At 39.8% G+C, this 27,717-nt stretch overlaps 2 protein-coding genes across 5 annotated transcripts in view; one reads left to right on the top strand and one right to left on the bottom strand.

Annotated features, from left to right (window-relative positions):
• Window positions 1-27,717, top strand: part of LOC131230272 (uncharacterized) — a 66,450-nt gene that overhangs the window by 2,885 nt on the left and 35,848 nt on the right. For 2 of the 4 annotated variants that reach the window (XM_058226107.1, XM_058226108.1), the window contains exons 2-5: window positions 2,940-3,062; window positions 3,869-3,919; window positions 6,085-6,136; window positions 6,650-6,971. In XM_058226107.1, coding sequence (XP_058082090.1) covers window positions 2,943-3,062; window positions 3,869-3,919; window positions 6,085-6,136; window positions 6,650-6,750 — 324 coding nt within the window. In that variant the 5' untranslated portion in view covers window positions 2,940-2,942 and the 3' untranslated portion in view covers window positions 6,751-6,971. Of the gene's footprint in view, window positions 1-2,939; window positions 3,063-3,868; window positions 3,920-6,084; window positions 6,137-6,649; window positions 6,972-27,717 lie in introns of those variants that run through there. The other 2 variants (XM_058226109.1, XM_058226110.1) reach the window with 2 other exon arrangements.
• LOC131230270 (uncharacterized) lies at window positions 9,029-13,009 on the bottom strand. The gene is made up of 4 exons (XM_058226106.1): window positions 10,813-13,009; window positions 9,620-9,710; window positions 9,359-9,495; window positions 9,029-9,213 (listed from the first exon to the last, which is right to left on the bottom strand). The coding sequence occupies exons 1-4, from the start codon at window positions 12,982-12,984 to the stop codon at window positions 9,151-9,153; spliced, it is 2,463 nt and encodes an 820-aa protein (XP_058082089.1). The 5' UTR covers window positions 12,985-13,009; the 3' UTR covers window positions 9,029-9,150.

Here is a 27,717-nt window from a genome sequence, read left to right as displayed (position 1 = left end):
AAAAAATGCCCCGTAATGGTCCGTTGGGGGGCTGATACAGTTTTTTTTTTTTTCAAAAAAAAGAAGGAAAAAGGCCGTAACAACCCGTGTTGTAATAGTAACGGTGGTGGCCATTATGGCGACCATTACCGTTGCAAAATACCTTCATCATAATGGCAATTACAGTGGCCGTTACGGCCGCTGTTACCATTGTTGAATGCCTTGCTTCACTGTAACCATTGTCCAAACACAGCCTTAGAGTACCAATCCTTCATCCATGCATGCTTGTGGAGGTTTGATTAGTAAGTGATTTAGTCTAGTCGTACCTCTCAAAATCCATGCCAATTGGATGATGTTGGGGATGTAAGTGCTCCATAAGCTCAACATCCACAAATTGGAAAAGTGCTTAAGTTCCCCTCTTCTCAAAATAATGTAACCAAGAGAAACTTTGGGATAAACCATCTCACTTTTTTTCCAACTTGTAACAAAGAGGGCATGTGGAAATGTTTTTGAGAAAACAGTAGTCCCATGGATTCTTTTGAAAATAGAACTTTGGGTTCCATGCATAGTACTGCTGCTTGTTTCAAAATGCAGTTTTCCATGGAAAAATTCATTCCCATCTCTACTGTTCGGGAATGCCTTACTGGATACAAAGAAACCCTATGGAAAATTACAAAATGATTTTTATTGCAGAACATCAGTTGGTGGTGGTGGACGATGATGTTAGGGCTCCAGAGCATGGAAAAAGGTATATAGAAGATGGAGAAGATAATGGCCAAGATATATGACTATTCAAGTTGTATTAAGGGTCCTTTCATCTCATTTTGAAAATTTCCATGGAAATCGATTGAACCCCCGTGGCAACTTTGATTGCCATGGTTTCTGCAGAATACTTTGCAGAAGGAAAGATGTCTTCCTTGAATTTCCTTTTTCACAAATGGCTAATTGCTAGGATTCCACGAACTCCCTTTTCCACATGGTTCTTTCTGTATCCCAAACATCGCCTAGAGAAAACCATCCCACCTCACCTTGTCACCTTGCAAACATGAGAAACAACAACTTAAAGAGCACCCCATAACATTTCCAACTTTTCTAGCTCAAAGGAAGTTGTCGTTCAAAAGAGAAGACCATCTCTTTAGTGTCTGTGGCACGTCCTGGCTTGGAGATCAAAAACCTATCGTAAAAAGACCTTTTTGGCTCTTAGAAAATGCCTCTCACCTGAAAACAATGTGATGGATGATAACACCCAATACATGATCCTAATCATTATTCAACAGTTAGATGATACATATGTGAGTTTTTTGGAGCCATGGGCCTGCCAACGGTATGCCTGATTTGATAAATTTCTGAGAAGGAATTCTTTGGAAGAGGCATTATATGATACTCAATTGAAAGAAATGGTGTTTTTTACTGTTTGACCAAGAAAAAATAAATCTAGGGGTTGTTTTCCAATTTCTAAGCCATTGATCTGGTGGGACCTGTCTTGGGATGGACCATGCCCCAAATCCGACATCTCTCCTATTGGTCCTTGTCATCCGATGCGAATGGACAATTTGACAAATGTCCTCTGAAAGGGTGATATCTCCTGCTTAAAGACCATCTGGTAGGGAGATTCTCGGGGGAATTTCTCGTGTCCACCATGGGCACACTATATATTGCCAAAAGGTTGGCTCCGTGAGCCAGATAGTTGGGCTGAGTAAACATCCATCCAAAAAAGGAAAAAAAATTGGATGAGCAAATGCTTGATCCAACTTTGTGTATTTCTCTATTAGAAATTGTCTGAAAAGCATCAATAAGCATTGCTAGTTGACCTAAGAATTAGAATTGTTTGATCCATGTGATTTTTTGCTTGTGGCCCATGGTTGTCTCGACCACTGTACACAATCACATGTATGATGCTCTTGACTCTGCACTGTGCAGCTGCTAGATTTAATGAGCTGTAGTCCCAACAATGCGATTGAACAATCCTAACTGTGGATGATGGGTAGTAACTAGGCATTGCATATCAACAGGCTAAAATAATTTTGATTTATGTTTCCTCTACTTTGGATTTCCACTGGATTTGCTTACACAGGTGCATTGGATTGACTTGGTTTGGGCCCTTTCGTTATAAGATTTCTATGAGCAAATTTCGAAGAACTAAAAGCAGACCCATTCCATAGAGATTAACTTAGAGAGGCTGTTTGCAAATGTATATGTTATAGAATTTCAAAAAAGGGACTTGCCACATCTCCTGCCCTGTTTTTCTTGGATGAAAATGACAAAAAATCATCAGCCCAACCAAGGTATTCAAAATCGGTTACGTAACGGCCATTACGTAACGGTAATGGTCATAACCGTTACTCGTTACAGGGTCGAAACGGCCGTTACAGAAAAACAGGCTGTAATGGCCCAGTAATAGTTTTTTTCAAAAAATTAAAAACAGCCGTAACGGCCGATACGGGGGCCATAACAGCTATTACGGCCCGTATCATAACGGTAACGGTGGTGGCCGTTACGGCCACCGTTACCGTTTTGGAACACCTTGACCCCAACTGAACTTGATTATTTGATTGGCGATGACAAAATCCATAATCCAAACTGTAAATTCTTATTTTTTGACACACCAATTGACACCATTCAATATTGTTATTGTGTGTTGTAACTAATTTTATCCTTTTAAATTTTAAACTATTTTCAATCATAGCTTGGCTTTGGTTTTGGATTCTCTCAATGAGAAGGAAAGTGCCATACGATATAATGCATTGCATTTCTTCTTTTAATGCCATATGATATGGGGAAACTTATGAAGTAAAGATGTCATACTTGCATGATCTTCTGCACAAGTTGCAACTCTTGCTATATCTAGTGATTCCTAGATGCTTCAGGTTAAAAGATACTGCTTTTCTACTTTTGTTGCCCCACCTGCTCTCGAGGATAAGTTGTTGATTATTTACTTGTTGTCCAACAATTGCATACAGGAAATGGGGGCCAACCTAAAGGAAAATGAGCTAGTTGAAGACGAAGAAGAGTATGTCTTTCTTGATCTCAGCGGTGTGTGTGGACAAACTGACATCCCAGCTAATGCTCCATATGTTCTCTCTGTAAGTGTGTATGTGTGATAACTATTCCAATGGAATATTTTGTGTTTGGAAGTTACTAGATTTGCACTGAGTGGAATGGCCACTGGCCAGAAAGGTCACTGGGCTCTACGTCGATTTCCCTCACTATTTTGAGCCACTTTGATGGACTTCCTCCATCCCAGTCGATACCAATGGAGTCTCTGCACTTTAGAACAAAACCTGCTTTAAAAGTTGAAGTCAACTCTGTTTAAATAGGGACAATGGTAAGCATCCTATTGTGAATGGAGAATCAGCTTTTTATTATGAATGCATCCCTTCAGTGCATTATTGGTCTCTACTTATTGCTCGTTTGAAGTTACTGTAGTGAGATAAGTCTATAGTATTTGGATGGATACTTCCAATTTCTTGCAGCTAGTTGTCTTCGTTTCAGCTGAGGTGTCAATGTTTCCCATTTCACAACAGTAGTTACCCAAAAGGTGCTTTCAGTGGTGCAGTTTCTCAATGGGCCCTAATTAAACTGAGTCACTTTGCATTTTGAAATGGGCTTTTGTTTGGAAGGTGTGGAAACCTTGTTCCACATTGAATGCAATGGAGAAAGTCTGTCACACTGGCTCAAAATAGCAAGTGCACTTGATGTGGCAAAGAGCCAAATTGAGCATAATTGCCATTCTGCTCAATGCAAATATAGTTACTTCAAAATGCAGACAATCATATGCATGTTGCCTTTTATTTGGCTGTCTTGGTCCTATATTGATTACATCAAGTATCTGTTCTCAACCTCTCACGCTATAGTTAAGTGGATATTGTGCGTTCATTCATCTTTTCAGGGTTTGGACACACTGAATCCAGTCTTGGTTATTGGCAACAAATTGAAGCTGGTGAGTCATTGACTTTATTAAACCTCCCTTTGAGAAGTAAACACCATAACAGTATCCATGATTTCTTTCCATAAAGTTCTCTTTCTTCATGGAAGATTGCCTTTAAAGCACTCCTTAAAATCGAAGAAAATAGAACAGATTTGCAGTTTCGTAGTCTTCATGTTTCAACTGAAGTTAAAAAGAGGGCTGCCTTGTGCATGGTTTCATGCCATTGCTTAGAGAGGAAATGCTAATATGCAATGTTCATCATCGAAGGTCCATGCAGCTCTCTTACTGGCTACTGTGGTGGTCACCATGTGGATGGGCTATATTCAAAAAATCCAAGTGGCTGGATAACTCTTGCAGATCCATTTGTTGCAAGCTTTTCTGGTTGAATGTTGATCGTTGCTCTATTTTGAGCTAACCGTTCCCTTCTGCAGGCTGGCTGCCAATCGGATGTTTAGCATGGTCCAATCTCCTTGCTTCGCATATACACATGATGAGTGACCAGATCAACAATCTCAATCCACATGTTGGCCAGGTGTACTGTGAAGAGAGTGCTACATAGACCTTCAATGTTATGTCATGAGCTGCATATTAGCATTCTTCTTGCTGTTCATGTTTGGACATACCGTGTGCATGTCTATACTGAATATAGGCTGTGGGTGAAATCTCCTTTTTGACTATCTATTTTCCTCGTATGATTTTGGTCCACGTGATGAGTAGATTGATCTGATTTATGGCCTTCCACATGTTCATGGTTGGACTTGCTGTGTGCATGTGTTCCACATTGCAATTCATCTCTTCAATCTCTCCTCACAGGAGTCATAATAACATTCCTCCTTGAGGAGATGTAATAGGTTCTTTCATTTCCTTCTTAAATCATTCATATTATGGTCAATTCTGTTATTATGTCTACAACATATGTAATTTTTGTAACTTCCGCCCCTCTCCCCCACCTCCAAAATAAATAAATAAAATTTCTGTTGCAATTGTACTTGTGAGAAATTCAATGATCCTTGGCCTGAGGATATGTTTTTTAAAGCTTCGGTCTGTATAAGTGGGTTTCGTGGTTCAGTGATCCACATTATTGATTTGATGGGCCCCACCATGGATAGACCATGCCCCCAAGGTTCCTGCTGGCACAATCCTAATCCCTCAATTTGTTGCCTGAAATAGATGTTTAAGAACAAAAAAGCATTTGTTCGGACAAAGGCCAAAGGTTGGATTTCTACAGAATCAAAGCCACCATTATTAGGTGCTCCCTCCTTCCCCAAAAATGTTATGGGTTTTCATTAGAAGAATTGCATTCTGATTGGAGTTTTGAGGCGGTGCCCATCGTATCCCTTTTGTTTCTCTTTGGTCTTGTGGGTTGGTTATCTTGTTTTTTATTTCATTTTGGGTCTAGTCTCATCTCTTTAAATTTGCAGCCAGAGACCCTCTGTTGTTTGGTTCTTCTGCTTGTTTGTTGGTTGTGGCCTGTTTGTAGGAGTTTTTTTTTTTTTTTTCCTGGTTTTAGCTTCTTTTTTTTTTAGCTCCTGAAAAAACATTGGATGCCTACTGTCCTCAAATCTGGGGTATTTTTTAGGGAAAGGTGCATAGTTGGTCAGGCCCGTTACTCAATTGTCTTGATTGCTAATCCTAGGCCCAACTTATACAGACTCGGGGCCTGAGGATACTACGTATCCACAGACTTCTTGAGGGAAATCCTCTCTACTTGATCCCTTTCAAATGCTGTATCAAGAGTTACAGTTCCTTGATTACATTTCACCTATTAGGTTTCGATTGGACGTACAAGTGCATTGAATCACGAACACTTAATTTAATAGGGAAAAATGACTAAAACCAGTAATGTTTTGCAGCATCCATAACAAGGATGTAGCCCCCAAATTGCAGTTGCGTTTTCAAAGAGAACTAGTAAGTAAAATGTAATTGCAATTTTGATCCCACACCTTCATGTGGATGTCATGGACTGAAATTACAACTTTGTTAGTTCCTCTTTAGTAGATTACTAACTGAAATTCAATTCGATGGTGCGTCCAAACATAACCTTGATCCACTCTCCAAGGTTTCTTTTGTGGCCGTTCATCACCATCATTACCATCTACATCACCCTCATACTCTGGTGGATCGTTGCAACTCTTAAAATAAAGCAATTTGTTTTGTTTTTCTTTTTTGTTTGACAGATAGGAGAGTATGAAGAAACAATAGGTACATGCATTGTCTTCTCGGAAACTGGTAAGTCTCATATTAACATCCATATTAAAATTTCATTTTGTAGAGATTCGGAATCAGAGCTTTGCTGAGTCCACATCCTTGCTAGTGTGGTGGACGCGCAATATCCAAGCCATCCATCAGAAGGGCACCACTAAGTAGATTCCCCATACCAAGAATCATTCCAGTCCACTAGTCAGGTGGTCCACAATCAACTGAACAAATGTACAGCTGTGAAAAAACAGCCAAAGTTTTCTAACCTGTCAACTTATTTCTAATATCATGGCTCACCTACTGAATGGACCCTTTTCCTTTTGGCAGTAATATCTTCATGGTGAGGTTACGTGATGGATGGCTTGAATATTTCATCCGGTGGCCTGTACATTAGCTGACTTGTACATTGTGTGGGTTTTACAAAGCTATATGAATCATATCTTATCTTTAGTTTTATAGTTTTTTTTTTTTTTTTTCTCTCTCTTTATTTTACCATTTTTTATGCATTGTGTATCTATTTATGAAAGAAAATTCTACTGGCAGTTGACCCCAACCAGGCTTCAACCAAAGCAGTCAAGCCCATTGCTCGCCTTCACAAAACTTTGAAGTTTAGATTATTACCTCAAGATGACAATCAGAAGTGATGACTAAAGCATCTGCCTAGATCAAGTAGGCCCGCCATGGATGGCGTTTACTGTTGCAGCCTAGGGGTCCTGAGCTCTCGCCCCAGCATGTAAATATGATGTAAAAGAAAAGCAATAGGGTCTTAATAGGAGTAATTTGAAAAGAATGGAGAATGTCACATTGACGTCTGATTTTATTTCATATATATATATATATATATATATATATATATATATATATATATATAAAATTTCATAAAAAAAATTATAAGAAGGGTGGACAGGAGAGGAATTATTCAAATAGCAATAAGGAATTTCTTGTGACATTGGATCTATTGTTTTTTATTTTTAAAGCAAATATGAGTACTTGATGAGAAATGCACAGGCAGTTTGTGCCAGGTAAGATTTAAAGAGGTGATTTGTGTTCAGAGGTATTCAAGATCTGGGTCATCACTCCATTTTTTACATAGATGTGTCGTCCACCATCAGCCTGTCTTTTGGTGCAGGGCATGTTCATGGTGGAACCCATTGATCTGGGTCTTGTACCTGTGCCTTAGTGGCAGTGGGTGGCAATGTGCCACATCTGGTCTGGCCAGGGTGAGCGATGCCTGGCCCACTTATTTATACCAAAGATGCAGGCCCCAGAAAATCAAGCCTGAACTGGATTTCACAGCCATTGATACTCCTGCCTTGGTTGGGTTCGGGCAAGTCATAAGTGATCAAACTTCAGCTGGTCTTCCACACCTGGTGGGCCATGCTTTGGCATAGAAATAAGCCAATCTAGACCATATCAGGCCAAGACCAGTAGCCCATAGACTCAGATCATTGCATTGCAAGTCCAATCCATATGGCTACTGCTCAATGGTGAGAGAATGGACAGATATCAACGACTATTGTGTAGAGTTCCATGCTCAGGAAAACTCGGCTGAGTCAGATTATGCTAGAAAGCATGAAGCTTGAAGTTCACTTTTACAAAAATGGGTGAGCTTTCAACCTAGCGAGTCAACTTGGTCTCATTAAACTGAAAGAGGGTCTGTCAATCTTCATCTGCTTGGTGCAGATTTTGATGGCACATATACATTGGGACAGCTGATGAGAGGCCTAGATCTTGTGTCTTGCTACACTGGCATTGGCATTTGCATTTGTGCTGCTCAATGCCTCTACAATTGCTTCTTAAATGCATGTGAAGGCTTTATTTTCTTTCCAAATCCATCAATTGCCAATTTTAGAGTGAAATGTTGATAAAGAATCTCATATTTGCTGCATCAGAATATAAAAGTAAATAGTTCACTGCTTGGATTAGCTTGAATGCAGAAGGCAGTGAATGCATAGTGGGTATGGCACTTTCAGGTTGAGCAAATGGCACATATTAACTCACTCAAAGCATTTAAGTTGTGGGAATTGCATTATTTTCCAAATTTCGAATTCATATGGTGTTTCTAGCTTTTGATTAATAAGAATTTATTTGTTAAATATGGACCATTGACTGTTTTCACATGTATAATTTTTTAGTGCCCATTTCTCAACCAACTTTACCCAAGTATAAACAAAATTCTCCTTACAAAAAGGAAGAGATAGCAGTCGTACGGTTCTAAATTCCCCTTATATATATAAGGGAGAGGTTTACCACATCCAAAAAATAATTTTGCCCACATCTACTGACATTATATATAGTGGAGATGGGGTATACTGACATCCATTTTCGCAAATAGATACCTCTAATATTTCAGAAAATGTAGTATCATTACACACATGCACATGCTGCCATCCAAACAACCCATGTGTAGGACATCTAAGCCATGCATAAGTTGGACCCAACCATGAAAATCAACTAGCACAAAGTTCAGGCCACTCCACTCATCAACCAGGCCCAGACCACTTGGTGGTCCGATTCACCATACGCTTGGCCTGATTTTTGCACCAGGTGTTCTTCATGGTGGAGAGCACAATAGGCATGACCTGCATTTCCGAACGTGTGACATGTTGGCAGTTTAGGTTAGTTGCATGCGGAGTTCTCATGCAACTGGTTGTAGGTGATGACTTGTCAGAAATCTGTACTGAAGAGAAATAACCTAAGACCAGGGCCATGTTTGGATGCACAAGTGAACTGAATTGCAACCATTCAGTTTAATCAAGAGGCAATGACAAAAATTAATGAGGTTTCCTTCCCTCAAATATGAATACTAAGGAAATTACAATTTGGTTACTTTCATTTTATTAGACTAATAATGGTTGAACTTCAATCAGGTAGTGCATCCAAATGCACCCATGGAGTCAAAATAACACAGACTATTCAAAATTCCCAACGAATCTATGATACCCAATCGGCATTATTCAGTATAAATTCTAAATAACAACAATTCTAGAATTTAAAATCCTAGTAGATCTGGATCTCATGTCTCCCTCTTGGAAAGATATTCCTTATCTTACATTATTTGAACATCCAAGCAGCCGGCCTCGAGTACTCCAATTTCTCGAAGGATCCTATAATAGATTGGGATTTTATTAAATAGTTGCAAAATGACTTGTGTGGTTTTGATATACATGAAGATAGAGCTTTGCTTGAAGATGATTATTATAAATGCCTATAGTTTAGCTCTGATATACATGACGATAGAGCTTCTCTTACTTGAACATTATCAGAGTCCATACGCAGTGCATCTTCAAAGAGCCTCTTTGCTTGATGAAGCAGCTTCCTCTTCTCTTTACTGCTACTTGGCCGTAGGTGAGATCGTTGCTGCAGTGCTATGCCCCATCTGAACAGTGCTGTAAACCATATATACTACTTAGGAAGGATCTTCACTAGTAGTTTATGCAATAGTTCAAAAACCCCAACACAGATGTACAAGTTATAGATAGGTAATATGAGATACATGGAGTGGAGAAATACCATCTGGGGCATAAGCATTACTTCTCGACATCAGAGCATCGAATTTGTCAATCGCCGCTAGATACACCTTGTCGGCATCAACTGCTGCTTCCTGAAAATGGGAAAACAAATTAGACTGTATAGAAATTCAACAATCAAAACATAAAATGCCTTTAATAAAACAAGCTCTAGGCCAATTTGTGGAGTGCCTAATGAAGCACTATCAGATGCACAACCATTCAAATCTACTTAAATTGGCAAGTGCTGTCCAAATGAAACCTCTCAAATAAGATTCCTATTAGACTCTCTCTCTCTCTCTCTCTCACACACACACACACACACACACACACACACACACACACACAAGCGCGTGCGCGCGCACACACACATGCATTTCCAACTGTATGGAAGTTCTAATTTTCCAAGAGTCTAAAATAGAAGAAAGCTAGACCCTCCCCTCCCTCCCACCCTCACTCACATTTCCAACTATATGAAAGTATGAAAGTTCTAATTTTCCAAGAATCTAAAATAGAAGAAAGCTAGACTCCGTTTCAATAAAGGGCTGCTGACACGTGAGCCCTCTCTTTGCTCTCTCCTCTTTCTAATTTGCTAGACTCCCTTTCAATAAAGGGCTGCTGACACGGCAGCCCTCTCTTTGCTCTCTCCCCTTTCTAATTTTTCTTTTTTCCCTTTTCTTTTGCATTCTTTTTCAAATTCAATAACTGCCTACTTTCTCTCCCCCTTGATTAATGGCGTGCAGTAAGAATGCATGTGGATAGGTCCTTCAGGTGTTCTGCTGGAGTGCCCAAATAAACAATTTTTTACCAAAGTACAGGAAAACAATTGACCATCTTGATTTTGGCCAAGGAACACAAACAGTGGGCGCCACCTGCTGAATGTCTTGGATCTTGTGACCACTGCCATGTTAACATCCATGTGCACCCATGAATCATGCGGTTCGCTAATAGTTGCAACAAATGTTTAAGAAACTTCCTCTTCCATAGGAAATCTGACTATGCTGAATCAATCATCTCGGTTGAGTCAATGGAAAGCTGGCCAATATGCATGCATGTGTGTGTGCGTGCGCATGAATGCGGGTTTGGACTCGGTTCTCAGAGCTCTGCAAATGGGATTTGATGCATTGAAGTCTGAGTTAATTCATGAGTTCTTTAACATTGAGAACAGTTTAAGTAACCAATGGCAGCAATGCTTACCGGTCCAATATCTGCGATCAACTGAGCACGGAAGGACAGTGCAAGGCCCCAATTATAGAGGGCTCTGATGTCATTCCCATCGATTGACAAGGCCATGCGGTACCTTCTTCCCGCCTCGACAAGGAGTTGTTCGCATTCTTCACACGCATCAACGAGAAGCAAGGCTACTTTATCTTTGGTCATGACTTTTTTAGATCCCGGAGGTTGAACTCTTGGTCCTCTTTCATCAGATGAGTCACTTCTTGATAGGAGAGTTCTCAACTCACGACTTATTCTCAGTTTAAGTTCTCCATGAAGAAGAAATGTGTTCCCCAGCTGACCAACAGCCCGTAAGCTCATCGGCTTCATAGCTATCGCTTTAGAGAGTAAGCTTGCAGACTTGTACAGCACAATCTCTGCCTTTTCTTCATCAACCCGACTCGTCAAACACTCTCTAGCATGTTTTAGAAGGTCAGTAGCCTTCTTCATATGCATATTAAATTCCTCATCATCTGATATCGTCGAAGACAATGGCATCTTACCTACTTCCGTATCAAAGGCAGATAAGCGATTATCTGAAATGGGTTGGTCTTCTAATTTCATGCTTTTCACTGTTCCTTGTTGCAAATCACATCTGTAAGTCTGTTTTTCATCTGTATACTTGCCATTCTTTAGGCCAGGAGAGGGAAAGTAAGCTCTATCACATCCCTCAAGAACCTCTTCTTGTTGCGGCAATGCCTTGGCTTCCGTACTTAATGAATCAAGCTCATTTGGTCTCTGACTGCTACCAAAATCAGCTGGATCACTCACTCCGTCTCCCTCATTTCGGAACTGCAATACGTTCAGATGACTAAGCTTATCATCATATGACAACAAATCATCATTGTAACTCTGTTGCCTAGAGCTTTTGGGTTTGTTCCCATTTATAGACATTGATTTGGCATTGCCGAGAATCTTTTCATTGTTAAGTAGCATCTCTGGCAGATTTCTTCTCACCATCTCCGATGATACTTCAGTTTTCTTGAATTTGAAAGTTGGCCCATCTAATTGCACTACTTGTAAAGGTTGAGTCTTTGGAGAAGAAGACATTCCACCATTATTGTTCGGCCTACCTTCCTCTTGTTGCTGATTTCCACAGACATTTGGATTGTCAAAGGACTCTTGATAAAAAGAACCTGCCTTGGCATTTTCTATGTTAATGTCGGACACCGGATTTAAGCTTTTTTCTTCAATTCCACCTGCTAAAACACTATCATTCATCGCATCCCCACCAATTCGATTACTCTCATTCAAATTCAACTGTTCCATAGATCCTTGCTTGATGCCATCCTTCGACTTCTGAGGTTTCGACCCAATTGAAATTTCCTGAAACAATCCTCCGACAAGAAATTTCACAAAATCAAAACCAACACCACCCATCTCTTTTCTTTTCTTACTCGACTTCTCACCGTTGCAGCTCCTCACGTTATGCAAAAAGCCCATTTGGCCATTCCGGCCCCACACTCGGTTACTGCTCACAGATTCCTGATAATCATCAATGGAAGCTTCCACAAGATTCCTTGCAGGTACAATCTTTAACTTCACGGACTCGACAACTTCACAGTATCTTTCGATTTCACCCACTTCAACGCTTTGCGAATCGATCGCAGTTTCCATCCCATTCTTCAATTCGGACAACTTCACATCTAATTCACGCAAAAGATTGCTGAAATTACCCATTTTCTCATGAAATTCGACCCGGCCGCCGTCAACGCGGGCCCCACGAACGAACCCTATGGAAAACCCGACCACGAAAACCAAAACAGAAGCAGGAAAAACTGCAACTGAAGAAAATTTAACTCTAGAAATAGCCAGAGCAGATACAAATCCTACCAAAAACAGGAAAACATGCTTTTTGTCGTTGAATCCTAACGAGATAAGAAAACTACGGAGCCCATCGAGCTCACCGGATTGATTGAGATCTTGGCAGGAATCCAGGTCGCCCCATCCTCCAAAATCCGATGAATTTGAAGTGGGAGAAGCAGAGATTGAGCTGAAAATCGGGAATTTTCTTTTCCTGCTCTGATTTCTATGGGGAAAATGGAGAAAGGGAGGGGTATTTTGGGAAAAGCGTCTCAAATTGAAGGGAGAGAGAGAAGAAGAGTAGGGGAGATGGGAGAAACGGAGGAAATTCTCGGAGATGAGAGCTTCCATTTTGGAGGGTTTCCGTCGGAAGAGAGATTGGAAAGGAGAATCTCAGTGTTTCTCGTTTGTATGGTTTGGTCTGGAGTGGGATTCCGTACTGTGGGGCCCATGGTTGGTGATCATGGCCGTTGAACAGTTGGAGCAAACCGGGAAGAATCAGCAGTTAGGATCTTGCAATGTGGGAGATCTTTCAGCACCCGATCCATCTTTTGGTTCTAAAATCAACGGTCTAGATCCACAGTTGATCTGATGGACTTCATCGTGGACGGACGGAGATTAGCTACTGGTTCAGTAGTGAATCTTACTACTGAAGTGACATCACCAGGTTCTATGGGTCCCACCATGATCTTTGTTGTATCCACACCGTCCACCCATTTGGAGAGATCATTTCAGGACATGATCTAAAGAATGAGGCTGATCCAAAGTTAAAGTGGACCCACCACATAAAATAGTGAGGGAATGAATGCACACCATTAAAAACTTTTTGAGGGCCACAAAAGTTTTTAATCAAGTCGATATTTGTATTTTTCTTTTCACCGTGTCTTTGTTAAGGGATAATTTTTTTAATATAAACCCGACGTATCATCCACCTTTTTTTATTCGACCCGAACAAAACTATTTAATTAAACTAAACCTTTCCCCATACAGACGAACCCATAAAAACAAAAATACTCTTACTTTTTTCAGCTACTTTATCCTAAAAACCATGAATAGTTTTGTCTGAAACATTCTTTCTATACTGTAAAAATCTACTTTAATAGCATAAGTTTTCCGGTGTCGAAAAAAAAAAAAAGACATACAATGAAGGAGTCTATTGTGCTAATTTTTTCTTTGTTAAGAGACAAGTTGGATCTCAAATAAACATTACAGCAAGCATTAGGAAGTTTTGAAGTGTGGGTGTCACTTCCCCACTGTTTTCTTTAATGGGTCTACTTGATCTTTGTATTTGCCTCATGCCTTAAAATGGCCTTTCTAAATAAATAGACGGTTTGGATACAACACAGAGATCATGGTGGGGCCCATAGAACCCGGTGATTTCACTACTGAATTAGTCGGTAGCTAATTGACGTCCATTTTGAGGCCCCATTATATAAAGGTTTTACGGCTCGGTGTGACCTTAAGTATAGGTTGGATGGCAAATAATCGATACAATTTTCCATAAGAAAGGTTTTAACGTATTATTATCACCGAGTGGTGTGGTTAAGCCTTTGATTTGCCTCAATTTTTGAACTCTTATCTTAAAATGATTTGAAAAAAAAAAAATGAACCGCGTGGTAAAATCGATCATGGTGGCCCCACAGCCCTTGCTTAGACTGATTTTCATCCAAGCGAGGGTGGGACACAATCCACTTCTCTTTTCATGAGCCTGTATCCTCATCTAAACCAAAATTCATGAAAATCCTTCACTAATATGAGTGAAAAATTTATATGCAAGCATGTGCCACATATGAATGCCTATGTGAACATAAATGGTGCCAGGAGAAAATGAGAGGATCTCTTTCCATCTGGAATTCCTACATATGCACCAAGGCAGAAAAGGAGTCATTTCGCACCTTGTATTTGGGGGATTTTAGTGTAAAAAGATTCAAATCACTCAAGCAGTATATTTGGAGATAAATAAAATGGGAGGTATTTGAAATAAGTAATTTTGATGTATTTTAAAATTTCAGTTTTTGTTGAGATTTGAGTGTATTCATAGTGGAATGCCTTCTAAACTCTATTTTTAAAGGCAGTAAAGTCACAGTGTAAAAAAGGTGCCGCTGAGTTACTAATTTGCTATACAATGAAATACTGATAATATCTCAAAACAACTCAATTATCAACTACAACACTAAAATCATATTAATAAAATGATTTGAATTGTCCGAATGTTACCCATTTAAATGGACAGTTAAAAAATGTCAAAGTCACTCTTTTATGATCTTTATATTTGTGGCCCACCCAAGCTCAAACTTTGCTAATTTTTTGCCTATATATATATATTAATGGGCTTATTATGATCATTCTTTCAAATATCACATGTGTGGACCAATTTCAGATATTATGTTAATTTAGTTAATCAAATTCAGGACCCATGAATGTTTTTTTGTGGTGTGGTCCACGTAAGATTTATATCTCTCTGATCTTTGGTATCAAGCCTAAATTGATATGTAAAATGGATGAAACACATACATCATGGTGGGGCCACAGAGCACGGACCACCAACCACCGAGCTGGTGGCAGGGGAGTAGCCAATCCTGCCACTAGAACTCCTTTTGTTTTTCGTATGTGTATACCGCACGCCACAGACCTGGTGTGCACGTGGAGCTCCACGATCAAAGGTCCATGGGCCCCACAATGATGTATTTACTATATCCACACCGTCCATATATTTGGAAAGATCATTTTAGTGCATTACTCCAAAAATGAGTAACATAAAAGCTCACTTGGACCACATCACAAATAGCAGTGGCGACAATGATTACCATCGTTCAAACATTCATAGGGCCCATTGTCCATCCAATCTGCTCATGAGGTCACACAGATCTGAATGAAGAGGAAAAACAAATATAAGATTGATCCAAAACTTCTGTGACTCCAAGAAGGTTTCAATGGTAGAAGTTCAATCCCCACTTCTTTCTACAGTGTGGTCCACTTGATCTTTGGATTTGTCTTATTTTTCTGGTTCAAGCCTTAAAACAATCTCCCAAATGGACGGACGGTTTTGATATAACACATACCTCATGGTGGGTCTCACATAACTTAATGACGTCAACATACCAACAAGGTCGGTGGTGTGCGGTACACCAGCTAATCGGAAACGGATTGGCTACTCTCTTGCCACCAGCCAATGGCTGGTGGTCGGTGCTCTGTGGGCCCACCATGATGTATGTATTTCATCCATGCTGTCCATCTATTTTTTTAGATCATTTTATCATATAAGACCAAAAATGAGATACATTCAAATCTTAAGTCGACCACATTACACAGGAAACAGTGTTGGATGAATGTTGACCAATAAAAACTTTTTGGGGGCAATAAAAGTTTTGGATCAAGCTGATATTTGTTTTTTCCCTCCATCTGGGTCTTTATGACCTAATCAACAGATTGGATGTCAAATAAACAGTACATTCGGCCTTAGGAGGATTTTAATGGTGGATATTCAATTTCGCGTTATGTGGTCCACCTGAGATTTATATCCCTCTCATTTTGGTGTAAATCTTTAAAATGATCTTTAAAACCGGATGAATGAAATGGATGATATACATAAATAATGGTGGGGCCCACAGAGCACCGACCATCAGCCACAGGCTGGTGGCAGCGGAGTAGCCAGAGCTAATCCGCTTTCGTTAGACGCAGATTTACTGCGAGTCTGCGAAAGCCGTTTGCAGGAAGTTCTATTTGTGAGAAATTCACCCCGTTCATCCATTTTTTGAGCTCATTTAGGACATTCGAGGTAAATTCAAAACTCAAGCAGGACACACGAGAGGGAAATTTATGGAAAGAAATTCCAGCCGTTGAAACCTTTCTAGGCTCCAACTTGATTTTTATATGCCATCAAAACCGTTTATAACTTAATTCCCAATAGGATGAAGTGAAAAAAACTCAACCTAATACAAAACGTTTGTAGCCAAATAAATATTTCAACGATGATAATTGAATTCCAACCATTTCCTCTTGTGTGGCCCCCTTAAGCTTTTGATCCACCTAATTTTTTCTGTAATATTCTAAAATGATCTATATATATATATATATATATATATATATATATATATATATATATATAACACACAGATATATATATACATATATATATACATATATAGACAGTGTAGATTTCACACAAACATCAAATTGAGCACCACGCTTGCATCCCAGCGCAACACTAACTCCCTCCAAAAGCTTTTGCAGTAAACCCGCATCTGACATTCGTCTATATAACAAACAGAACTCCTGATTTTAGCTGCTCTGCCTGTTTCTTCAATACTCTTACATTTCCCTCCTCTCCCAAGCTTTCATCATGGCCGACTGGGCCAATCTTCACAAAGATCTGTTGGAGCTCATTGCCAAACGACTCTACCTTGCTGATTATCAAAGCTTTGGCGCCATTTGCTCTTCATGGCAATCTCTCATTATAGAGAGACACCACTGCAAATTTCCATGGTTAGTTCTCTCTGATGATGACAGAGGCCCTCAAACTCATGCATTCTTCCGCCTCTTCGACAATAAGATATGTAGGCTTGAAGTACCTGAAATTCATGGAAAATGATGCTGCGGTTCTTCTTTGGTTGGCTAATAACAGTATCCAACAATTCAAAGTCGCTTCATCTATTGAATCCCTTCTCACGAGTTCAAATTCAGCTTCCACCACCATTGAAATTTCCATATCCTCAGTATACTGGTTACCCAGATGAGCTAACAGACCTTCATTTCCTTCATAAAGTTGTTCTATCTTCAGATCCCGCTTCGTCTTCGGATTTCATTGTCATGGCAGTTTATAGCAAGATGAATAAATTGGCATTTTTCAAGAACGAAAACGAGAGTTGGAGATATGTAGACACTAGTTCTAATTCTCGCATTTGCGTCAAAGACATCGTATATCACAAGGGTTTTATGCTCTAAGTTAGTATGGAAGAGTACTAATTTGCCATCTTGAAGGTATGAATACAAGAGCAACAGAAATAACTCCTCCCATAAAGTATTGTTGTGATAGGAACTATCTCGTAGAATTGTCGGGGGAGTTGTTGCAAGTTGGGAGATTCTTGAAGTATGGTGACGATGGTGATGGCGAGGACGATGGCAATGGTGATGGCGAGGACAATGACGATGGTTGGGACAATGGCGATGGTTGGGACAATGGCGATGGATGGTTATCTGTACCTCATATGACAAATTATTTCAAAGTTATAAAGTTAGAGGAGACGAGCGAGGGGCTACAAAGATAGGTGGCACTGAAAAGTATAGGTGAGGATACGTTGTTTTTCTTAGGTCAGAGCACATCCTTCTCTCTTTCACTTGGAGATTTTCCAAGCTTCAAAGGCAAAGGTAATCGTATTTATTTCATAGACGACTACTATGAAGGCAGTAGTATGTGGGGAGATTTGGTAGTGTGCAGTTTAGAAGATAAGAGTATTGAGTCATTTTTACCTAATGGCATCATTCATTTCGGTGACACGCCACCAATTTGGATTATGCCCAATGCCTCGTAAAAGAGTAGCTAGCCTAAACATGGATGGGTTATATATATTTTTCTTTTTTCATTGAAAAAACTCAATTTTATTGTAGTTTGTTCATATCAAATGATTGGTTCGATTACTCTCATTCAAATTCAACTGTTCCATAGATCATCGCTTATGCCATCCTTTGACTTCTGAGGTTTCTACCCAATTGAAATTTCCTGAAACAACCCCCCGACGAGAAATTTCACAAAATCAAAACCAACAACACCCATCTCATTTCTTTTCTTTTCTTATTCGACTTCTCACCATTGCGGCTATGCAAAAAACCCATTGGGCCATTCCAGCCCCACACTTGGTCACCAAGTTCCGTGGGCCCCACCATGATGTATGCTTTGTATCCACGCCGTCCATCCATTTGGAGAGATCATTTTAGGATAAGATCCAAAGAATGAGTTAAATCTAAAGCTCTAGTGGACCTAGGACAGAAAACAGTGGGGGACAATGACGCCCACCATTAAAGCCCCAAAAGTTTTCGATCAAGCTGATATCTGTATTTTCCCTTCTTTTACGTCTTTTGTAGGGCTTTTTTAACTTTTGAACAGGATGGATTTCAAATAAACATTATGGTGGGCCTTAGGATAGTTTCAACGGTGGGAATCACTCTCCCAACTGTTTTCTGTGGTGGGGTCCACTACAGCTTTTTATATGCCTCATTCTTTGGCTCGTGCCATAAAATGATATCTGAAAATGGATGGACAGTATCGATACAACACATACATCATAGTGAGCCAGAACTTGGTGACGTCACTTCAGTAGCAAGTCTGGCTACTCAACCTGCGAGTATCTAATCCTCATCAAATTCAACCCTACCACCGTCAACGCGTGCCCCACGAATGAACCCTATGGAAAACCCTACAACGAAAGCCAGATGGACCAAAAAAAGATCTATTGGAGGCAGAAGTGATCCGAACCATCACAACCTTAAAATGGGCGTATCTTGTAAACCGAAATGAGTGATCGGATGTGCTATATATGATTTTGGGTAAGAGAAGCTACTTTAGCCACCCAATCCCGCTATGCCGGGTTGTGCATGCCGAATTTGCGAGATTCTATCAAATCGACAGTCAAAATTTCATTTTATTTTCATTTTTTTACTATTTATAATAAATTTTAGTTTGATTATAACTCTTAATAGGTTGGGCTTTAGGAGTTGCGTCCAACATGTGGTTAAGCCAAATAAGACACTATTTTTGGCTGAAAACCATGATGTCTAGTAGGAATCACAACCATCTATAAATAATAAGTTTACTATTCATAGTAAGTGATGAATTTCTAGGAGTTTTAGTTATAGTATGATTTCGAAACTTTTTTGTAGTGTTCATGTCATTATTCAAGAGGTTGTAAGCTCGTTTTTTATAATTAATTAATTTATTATAAAATTTTAAAAACTATTCTATTTTCTTATTTTTCTCGTGGATTCGAGGTTCTCTCTAAGGAGTTCGAGGAAGTTCTGTGGATTCGTATATAATAGTTATCCCCGGAGGAAGACAATGCTTAACCTCATCATTCCTGCGTCAGTTTGTATCAGAGCAAGGCTTTCTCCTTAGACCTATGGCTTCTAACGACGGGTCAGACAATAATTTCATATAGGTAAGGAATTTAGCTTTTGGCTTTCAAAGCGACTTTCGAAGTAGTGCAGCGAGAGAATTGACAAATCATGCAAGGGCTGCAAGCTGCCATTGATCGCTTGACAGAGGCCATAGGGCCACTCCATATTTATAGCGGTAATTCGCCACCAACAGGTGCTGGAACTCGTAATCGCCCTAATCGATGGATGGTGTCGGCGGTGCACCAAAGGATCCTTCTAAGGAAGGGAGATCTAACGACAAGGAAGTTGACGACATGGTCCTCCAATATCCCCGACAAGGAGGCGATCGAGTATATCGAACAGATCGAGAGCTTACAATGAGGGTCAATATTCCTAACTTCAATGGTCAACCTCACATTGAGAATTTTCTCGATTGGCTTTCTGAAGTTGAGTGATGCTTCGACTATATGAACATCCCTGAAGTGAAGAAGGTCAAACTTGTAGCCTAAAAGTTGAAAGGCGAATTTTCAGCTTGGTGGGAACAACTGCAACATGCACGGACGAGGCAAACAAAAGCACCAATCCGCACATGGCAGCGGATGAAGCAGCTGCTACACGCACGATTCCTTTATAGCGACTACGATTAGGTAGTATTCCAACAATACCAAAACTTTCGACAAGGTAAGTGGTTGGTGAGAGATTACGCGGAAGAATTCTATCGCTTGCCGACCCGTAACGATTTGGTCGACACTGAATTGCAACAAGTCATCTGATTCAATGGTGGATCGCGTATGACGATATATGATTAGGTCCAGATGCAGTCCGTTTAGACAATAAATGATACAATCAAGTTGGCTACCCGAGCGGAAGCGCAGTTTGAACCTCCCAACACACGGACCCATCTTACTACCAAGGTCGTCGTGGCAGGTCCGTCCCAGGGAGCTCCACAACTTAGAGGGAAGGAACCTATAACAGCGCGCACTCAACCTCCTACACCCACGAACTGAGATCAAGAAAGTGGGCAGGATTCCGACTGCTGTTGGTCCGAGCAGGATTCCGAACCCCTATGGCTGGTCAAGATCCAACCATTACTATCGTTGTGGCCAACCGAGTTACCTATCAAATACTTGTACCCAGAGACAAGTAAAGAACCTCTTCATCAATGATGGTAATGTTGAAAACGCCGATGAAGACCCAGATCGATATCGAGGAACCGCACACTACTAAGGACATGGCGGATGAGACATGTTAGGTTCCGTAGGATCATGGTGAATTGCTTGTCATGAGGCAACTACTGTAAGCGCTAAGGAAAGAGGTACACCCTTAACGACATAACATCTTCCAAACTAAGTGTGGGTGAATCAAAAAGTCTGTGATATAATCATCAACAATGGAAGCAGCGAGAACATCATCTCTAAGGTCATGATGGAAAAGTTGCAATTAAAAATGGAGCATCATCCCTTCCCATATACGATTAGTTGGATTAAGAAAGTTAGTGAAACGAATGTAACTGATCAACGCACTATATCATTTTCAATTGGTAAACATTATAAAGACGAAGTAGTATGCAATGTAGTTGACGTGGAGGTTTGTCACATATTACTAGGTCAATCATGGCAATCTGATCGTGACGCCACTTATGAAGGACGAGATAACATATATATTTTCATCAAGGACGGCCGAAAAACCATATTAATCCCTATGGATATAGAGGAGTCACCTGAAACTTTTAAGGTGGAGGATAGTTTTTTTCTTAACCACGCATGGCTTCGTGGATGAATCCAGAAAAACAAAATAAGCCTAGGTAACCCAAATGCATCCTTAGCGCACATCACAAAATTGAAATCTTCAGCAACATCTGATGCTAACTCTAAAGATCTATGGGACCCATCATATTGTATACGTAAAATCCACTCCGTCCATAGGGTAAAAACCCTCATTTTCACCATAGAACGGCTCGACAAAAGAAACATAAATGGGCCACAGCAATGAGGACAATTCAAAATTCTGCCTAAAACCTTCAAGTTCAAGCGGTGTAGCCTGCCTGAGCTTGGGATGGGATTCATTGGTCTCGTGCCAATTCCACTCCATGTTTGGGAAGAATGGAAAAGCTTGGAATTACATTAAATGGAATTGCATTGGGTCTCGTGCCAATTTCACTCAATGTTTGGGAAGTTGTGTGGGTCCCACCATGATGTGTGGGCTATATCCACACCGTCCACCCATTTATCGAGATTATTTTAGAGCATGGGCCAAAAAATCAGGTAAATCTAAAGCTCAAGTGGACCCCACCATAGAAAGCAATGGGAATTGAATATTTACCGTTGAAAACTTCTTTGGGGCCACGTAAGTTTTGGTTCTATCTCATTTTTAGGCCTATGCCATAAAATGAGATTACAAAACAAATGAACGGTTTAGATATAACACATGTATGTTATTCTAAGTAATTTCAAATGATGGTGGGTATATCCATTCAATGCACCATCGTATTATCAACAAAGCATGACATTAATTTTATCCCATGGCAATAGGGGACAATCCCTGCCATGGGTAATAATTATGTCTTCTCAATCCCATGAGGACAATTCAAAATTCTGCCTAAAACCTTCAAGTTCAAGCGGTGTAGCCTGCCTGAGCTTGGGATAAGGCTGACTTTTGTATCTTCCTTTCATCTTTGTGGGCCCCACATGACGAATGGATCTGATGAAAGATACACATCATAGTGGCCCCATAGGTAAACCTATGGTCGGGGTCCCATCTCCATTGTTCCCCGTGGTGTGGCCAACTTAGAATTGTCTATGTGGCTGAGTTTTGGCGCTAGGGCCTAGCACAATCCAACCGATATTTCGCAGGTATTTGCATGGTTCATTCCGATCAACAGTTGTCCCTGCTTATACGAACCGCATCGCGGCTCGCCGGCAACTTTCGGATCCGGGCCCACCTTTCACAAGGGACGCAGGTAGAAAGAAGACCCACCAACTCGCTGCAGAAAAAAAAAGGCCCTCAAATGAGCTGCAATCAACAAGCACGTGATAATCACACGTGCAAACATCAAATCCCTGGCCCACTCATGATCACTGCCATCCATTCCTTTCCTTGTTTGTGAAAGGTATCTGAGTGCCATGTAACACTCGAAATGCTACTAGCAAGACTGGAGTGTGTGGATGTCTCATGTGTGTGATATCTAGGCCCATCATCTGGTGGCCCACCATGGATACAGTTAAAAAGAATATATGGGTTTTAGGTGTGATTGTATGTAGGGCTGAAAGTCAGGCGGGTTGGGCCAGGTTGGTGCTCAACCCTAACCCAACCCAACGTTCCTATACCTTAACCCTGACCCAACCTAGTCCAGCCTTGGATTGGGAATTCTCAACCCAAGCCCAACCCAAGTGGGCTCAATCGGGTTAGTCGGGTGGAAACATGTTAATATTTTTGTTATTACATTAGTCTATTATATTTTCAATACATGTCTTATTTTTTGTACTTATGGTTTTATTAATTATATATGTAGTTACTTATCGTAAAGAACTTTATTTTTTTATAAACAAATGAGCTAAAATATATGATAAATATTGTTTTAAAAGTCGTGTTGTGTAGGACACAATTTATTTGGCACAGAAATCCGACCTATGTTGTTATCTTGACTCGTTAGAAATGACGTGGGCCAATGAAACCCGGCAGCACTGGAATATCATGTGCCTTCAACATGGACGATCTGCACTCAATTATTATTTACAAGTGACTTATATTTCGATGAGGTTCGGGTTGGGTCGAGTGACCTGAGACCTCAACCCAAGCCCGACCCAAATTTTATCCGGTTGGTTTTTATATACCCCAGGCTCTTGACCGAACCCGATACATCAGGACCAACCCCAACCCAATGTCAGGTCAATCACGGGTCGGTCGGGTTGAACCAACCCGACTTTCAGCCCTAATTGTATGTTGCTCCTCTTTGGTGCTCTACGTTGATTTTTTATTTTTTTTCAAGATGATTATTGGCATGTACTTTCTGGACAAATGGCAATCCACCACATGGATGGTTTGGATTCCACATAAACACAATAGTGGGTCCCAACATAGCTTAAATGTATGTTATCTTATCATTCCCCTCAAGTGGTTGTAGATGGGTTGGGCTGGGTCAGGATACCATGTCAGGCCTTAATACAATGCAAGGCCCAGTCCAATTACTTATTAGACCTCAAGGTAGTGAGCCCAGTTGGCCCAAAAAGTCACGGTTGCTATAGTATAAATTATAAAAGGAAGAAAAAGATTATCGATCAAATAAATATATATTTATAGGTATTTTTTTAATCACTACACACGCAACCCACACACTCACGCCGTAGTGGGATTTCACTATAGATATCTATAGGTACTTGAACCCTTGATCTCGTGTTGAAACTCTTGTGAGTACCACCGAAGTAATAGTGAGGACCCAATGTATGTTTAAGGCTCATTTGCTAGCTTCAAATCTTTAGCCTCTATAGACACCCCACCCAAGCTAGCAACTTGATAAGGCATGAATGATCTTTAAGAACTGAACCTGAACCCCGCACCTTACCCAAAACCGCAGCCATTTCCCAAACCTAACCCTATCCCAAATCCGAACCCTAAACGCCAATTCGAACCCTCAGCCTGAACCCTAACCCTAACCCAAGCCTATCCTCAGAAAGCATCCAACCATTTTGAGCCAAAACCCCGAAAATGGACTTGGGAACCAGCCAAAACATTGAATCAAGCCCACCGGACAAAAACCAGAGCAAACCCTGCTGGGCAGTAGTTTGACTATTGCCTGCGGTAATCGGAGTGGCGTCGCTCCAGATTCGACAGGTGTCTCCTCTGAGCACACAGTTGTCCCACATACCAAAGTCAATTTTCATATGGAATTACCCCTGGAGTTCACTTTATTTACCATCCTACCAAACCCAAAGTCAACTTTCATATGAAATTACCTCCAAAGTTCACTCTATTTACCATCCTACTAAATCCAAAGTCAACTTTCATATGAAATTACCCTCAAAGTTCACTCTATTTACCATCCTACCAAACCCAAAGAGCCTATAAAAGCATGCCATGTGGCATGACCCTTCCCTCATCCAATCACAAGCTGCCACATCAGCATATACCCTCCAAAAACCTTGGAATTACCAAAATATCATCTCAAAAGGCTATAAATAACCTTCACCTCTCTTCATTTCTCACACTAAGAAAAATCTAAGAGAGTGTGTGAGAGTAAGAGGGAGTGCTTAAGTTCTTAAGATCCCATCTTTTTAGCCTCCCTCTAACCTCATCCAATCATCTCTTACCATCAAACGTATGCTCTGTGACTTGTCGGAACTCCAGATCCTGTCACATCATAAATTCGTGGTAGCCTAATCCTCTCACATAACATTCTAGCATCATCTCATTCATTCTCAACCTCCTTGCTCCTCTAGACATTCTCTAGATGTATACTCTGTGGCTTGCTGAAATTTCAGACCCTACCACATCAGAAATTCGAGTTTGCCTAGTCTCAAATTTTAATGCTTTACATCCTATCATCTTATCCCCTAAGATCATCTTACCACATGAATTAGATACCGTACAACTGTACAAGCAGAGAGGGTGCCTAAAACCTTCCCTCTTTGTAACCGAGGTCCCTTACTCGAAATCCCGGATCGCAGGCCAGGAGTCAACTTAAAGCAAGAGAGTCTTCGGATTCTCTAGCTTTGTATATTCTGTAGGTTCTTCCCGACTGCGGGATTTTGAGTTAAGTAGCTAGTGGTGTTTCCAAGTCTACTGTATCATCAATCCAAATCAGCTTAATCACCACCACCCACAAACAACATAAATCAGCGTGGGCGCCGATTTTCAACGTTCACAGCCGTGTTACGCACCAACAATGCGAATATAAAATTATGTTTGGCAACTTAAATTGATTAAAGAAAATTTTTATAATATATTTATGAGAATGAATTTTAAAAAATTTATAATATATTCTGAGGATAATAAATTTGATAAAGTAAATCATATATGATGTTAGATAATCATAGTAATAAGCTTATTAAAAAATGTACTTTAATTAAAAATGATTTATTTTAAATCTCAATTTAACTACAAGAGTAAATTTATTAATTTACAAAACTGCGTATGTTAAAGATAATAAAAGTTATTAAATTCATTATATTTATATCTATGATCTAAATCCACACACCATCCAAATTACATTTTAAAAAATCACACTTCAATTTAGAAATAATTAACCATTATAATAATTAGATAGATCATAAAAACAACAATAATTACAATGAATTAATGCTTCAGCTAATAAATTAGTGGACAAGGAATGGACAATTCTTTTTAAGAAAATGTCGTAGTTCATTAAACAAATGCAGTTTAGAGTACATAAAACAATGGATCCAAGAATTGGGTGGTTGGTTTGAACTCCGTATAAGCACATGCACAGATACCAAGTGTGAACCACCGCATTGTCAAAATCTCTCTCTCTCTCTATATATATATACACTCTCTCTCTCTCTATATATATAAAGGTAGAGAGAGAGTGTATAGAGAGAAATATTTTGACAATGCGGTGGTTCACACTTGGATGAGCAAATGCTTGATCCAACTTTGTGTATTTCTCTGAAATTGTCTGAAAAACATCAATAAGCATTGCTAGTTGACCTAAGAATTAGAATTGTTTGATCCATGCGATTTTTTGCTTGTGGCCCATGGTTGTCTCGACCACTGTACACAATCACATGTATGATGGTATGATGCTCTTGACTCTGCACTGTGCAGCTGCTATATTTAATGAGCTGTAGTCCCAACAATGCGATCAAACAATCCTTATTGTGGATGATGGGTAGTAACTAGGCATTGCATATCAACAGGCTAAAATAATTTTGATTTATGTTTCCTCTACTTTGGATTTCCACCGGATTTGCTTACACAGGTGCATTGGATTGACTTGGTTTGGGCCCTTTGGCTATAAGATTTCTATGAGCAAATTTCGTAGAACTAAAAGCAGACCCATTCCATAGAGATTAACTTAGAGAGGCTGTTTGCAAATGTATGTGTTATAGAATTTCAAAAAAGGGATTTGCCACATCTCTTGCCCTGTTTTTCTTGGATGAAAATGACAAAAAATCATCAGTATTAACGGCCATTACGTAACGGTAATGGTTATAACCGTTATGCATTACAGGGTCGAAACGGCCGTTACAGAAAAACAGGCTGTAATGGCCCAGTAACAGTTTTTTTTTTCAAAAAATTAAAAATGGCCACAACGGCTGATATGGGGGCCATAACGGCCGTTACGGCCCGTATCATAAGTGAAGAAAATGAGAGGAACTCTTTCCCTCTGGAATTCCTACATATTCACCAAGGCAGGAAAGGAGTCATTCCGAACCCTTTTTTTTTTTTTTAACACACATGCACACCACCACACACTCACGAGTAGTGGATTTTCACCACCTATGGGTACTCGAACCCTCAACTAGGTGTTGAAACTCCTGAGAGTCTACCACCGGAGTAAGAGTAAGGACCCCACTTCGCACCTTGTATTTGGAGGTAAATAAAATGAGAGGTATTTGAAATAAGTAATTTTAATGTATTTTAAAATTTTAGTTTTTGTTGAGATTTGAGTGTATTCACGGTGGAATGCCTTCTTAACTTTATTTTTAATGGTAGTAAAGTCACCTTGTAAAAAAAGTGTCACTAAGTTACTAATTTACTATACAATGAAATACCGATAATATCTCAAAACAACTCAATTATCAGCTACAACACTAAAATCATATTCATAAAATGATTTGGATTGTCCAAATGTTGCCCATTTAAATGGACAGTTAAAAATGTCAAAGTCACATTTTTATGATCTTTATATTTGTGGCCCACCCAAGCTCAAAATTTGCTAATTTTTTGCCTATATATATATATATATATATATATATATATATATATATATATATATATATATATAATGGGCTTATTATGATCATTCTTTCAAATATC

The sequence above is a fragment of the Magnolia sinica genome, chromosome 17, assembly GCF_029962835.1.
Source record: "Magnolia sinica isolate HGM2019 chromosome 17, MsV1, whole genome shotgun sequence".
NCBI classification, from domain to species: Eukaryota; Viridiplantae; Streptophyta; class Magnoliopsida; order Magnoliales; family Magnoliaceae; genus Magnolia; species Magnolia sinica.
Note: the sequence above shows the minus strand (reverse complement) of the source record. Positions and strands in the feature narration are given on the sequence as shown.

Excerpts from the sequence above, each read along its gene's own strand:
- LOC131230270 (XM_058226106.1), bottom strand. The coding sequence starts at position 12,984 with ATGGAAGCTCTCATCTCCGAGAATTTCCTCCGTTTCTCCCATCTCCCC. Across the intron at positions 9,711-10,812 it reads TGATCGCAGATATTGGACCG|GAAGCAGCAGTTGATGCCGA; the intron begins GTAAGCATTGCT and ends TCCCATTTTCAG. Across the intron at positions 9,214-9,358 it reads TGGACTCTGATAATGTTCAA|GATCCTTCGAGAAATTGGAG; the intron begins GTAAGAGAAGCT and ends AATCTATTATAG.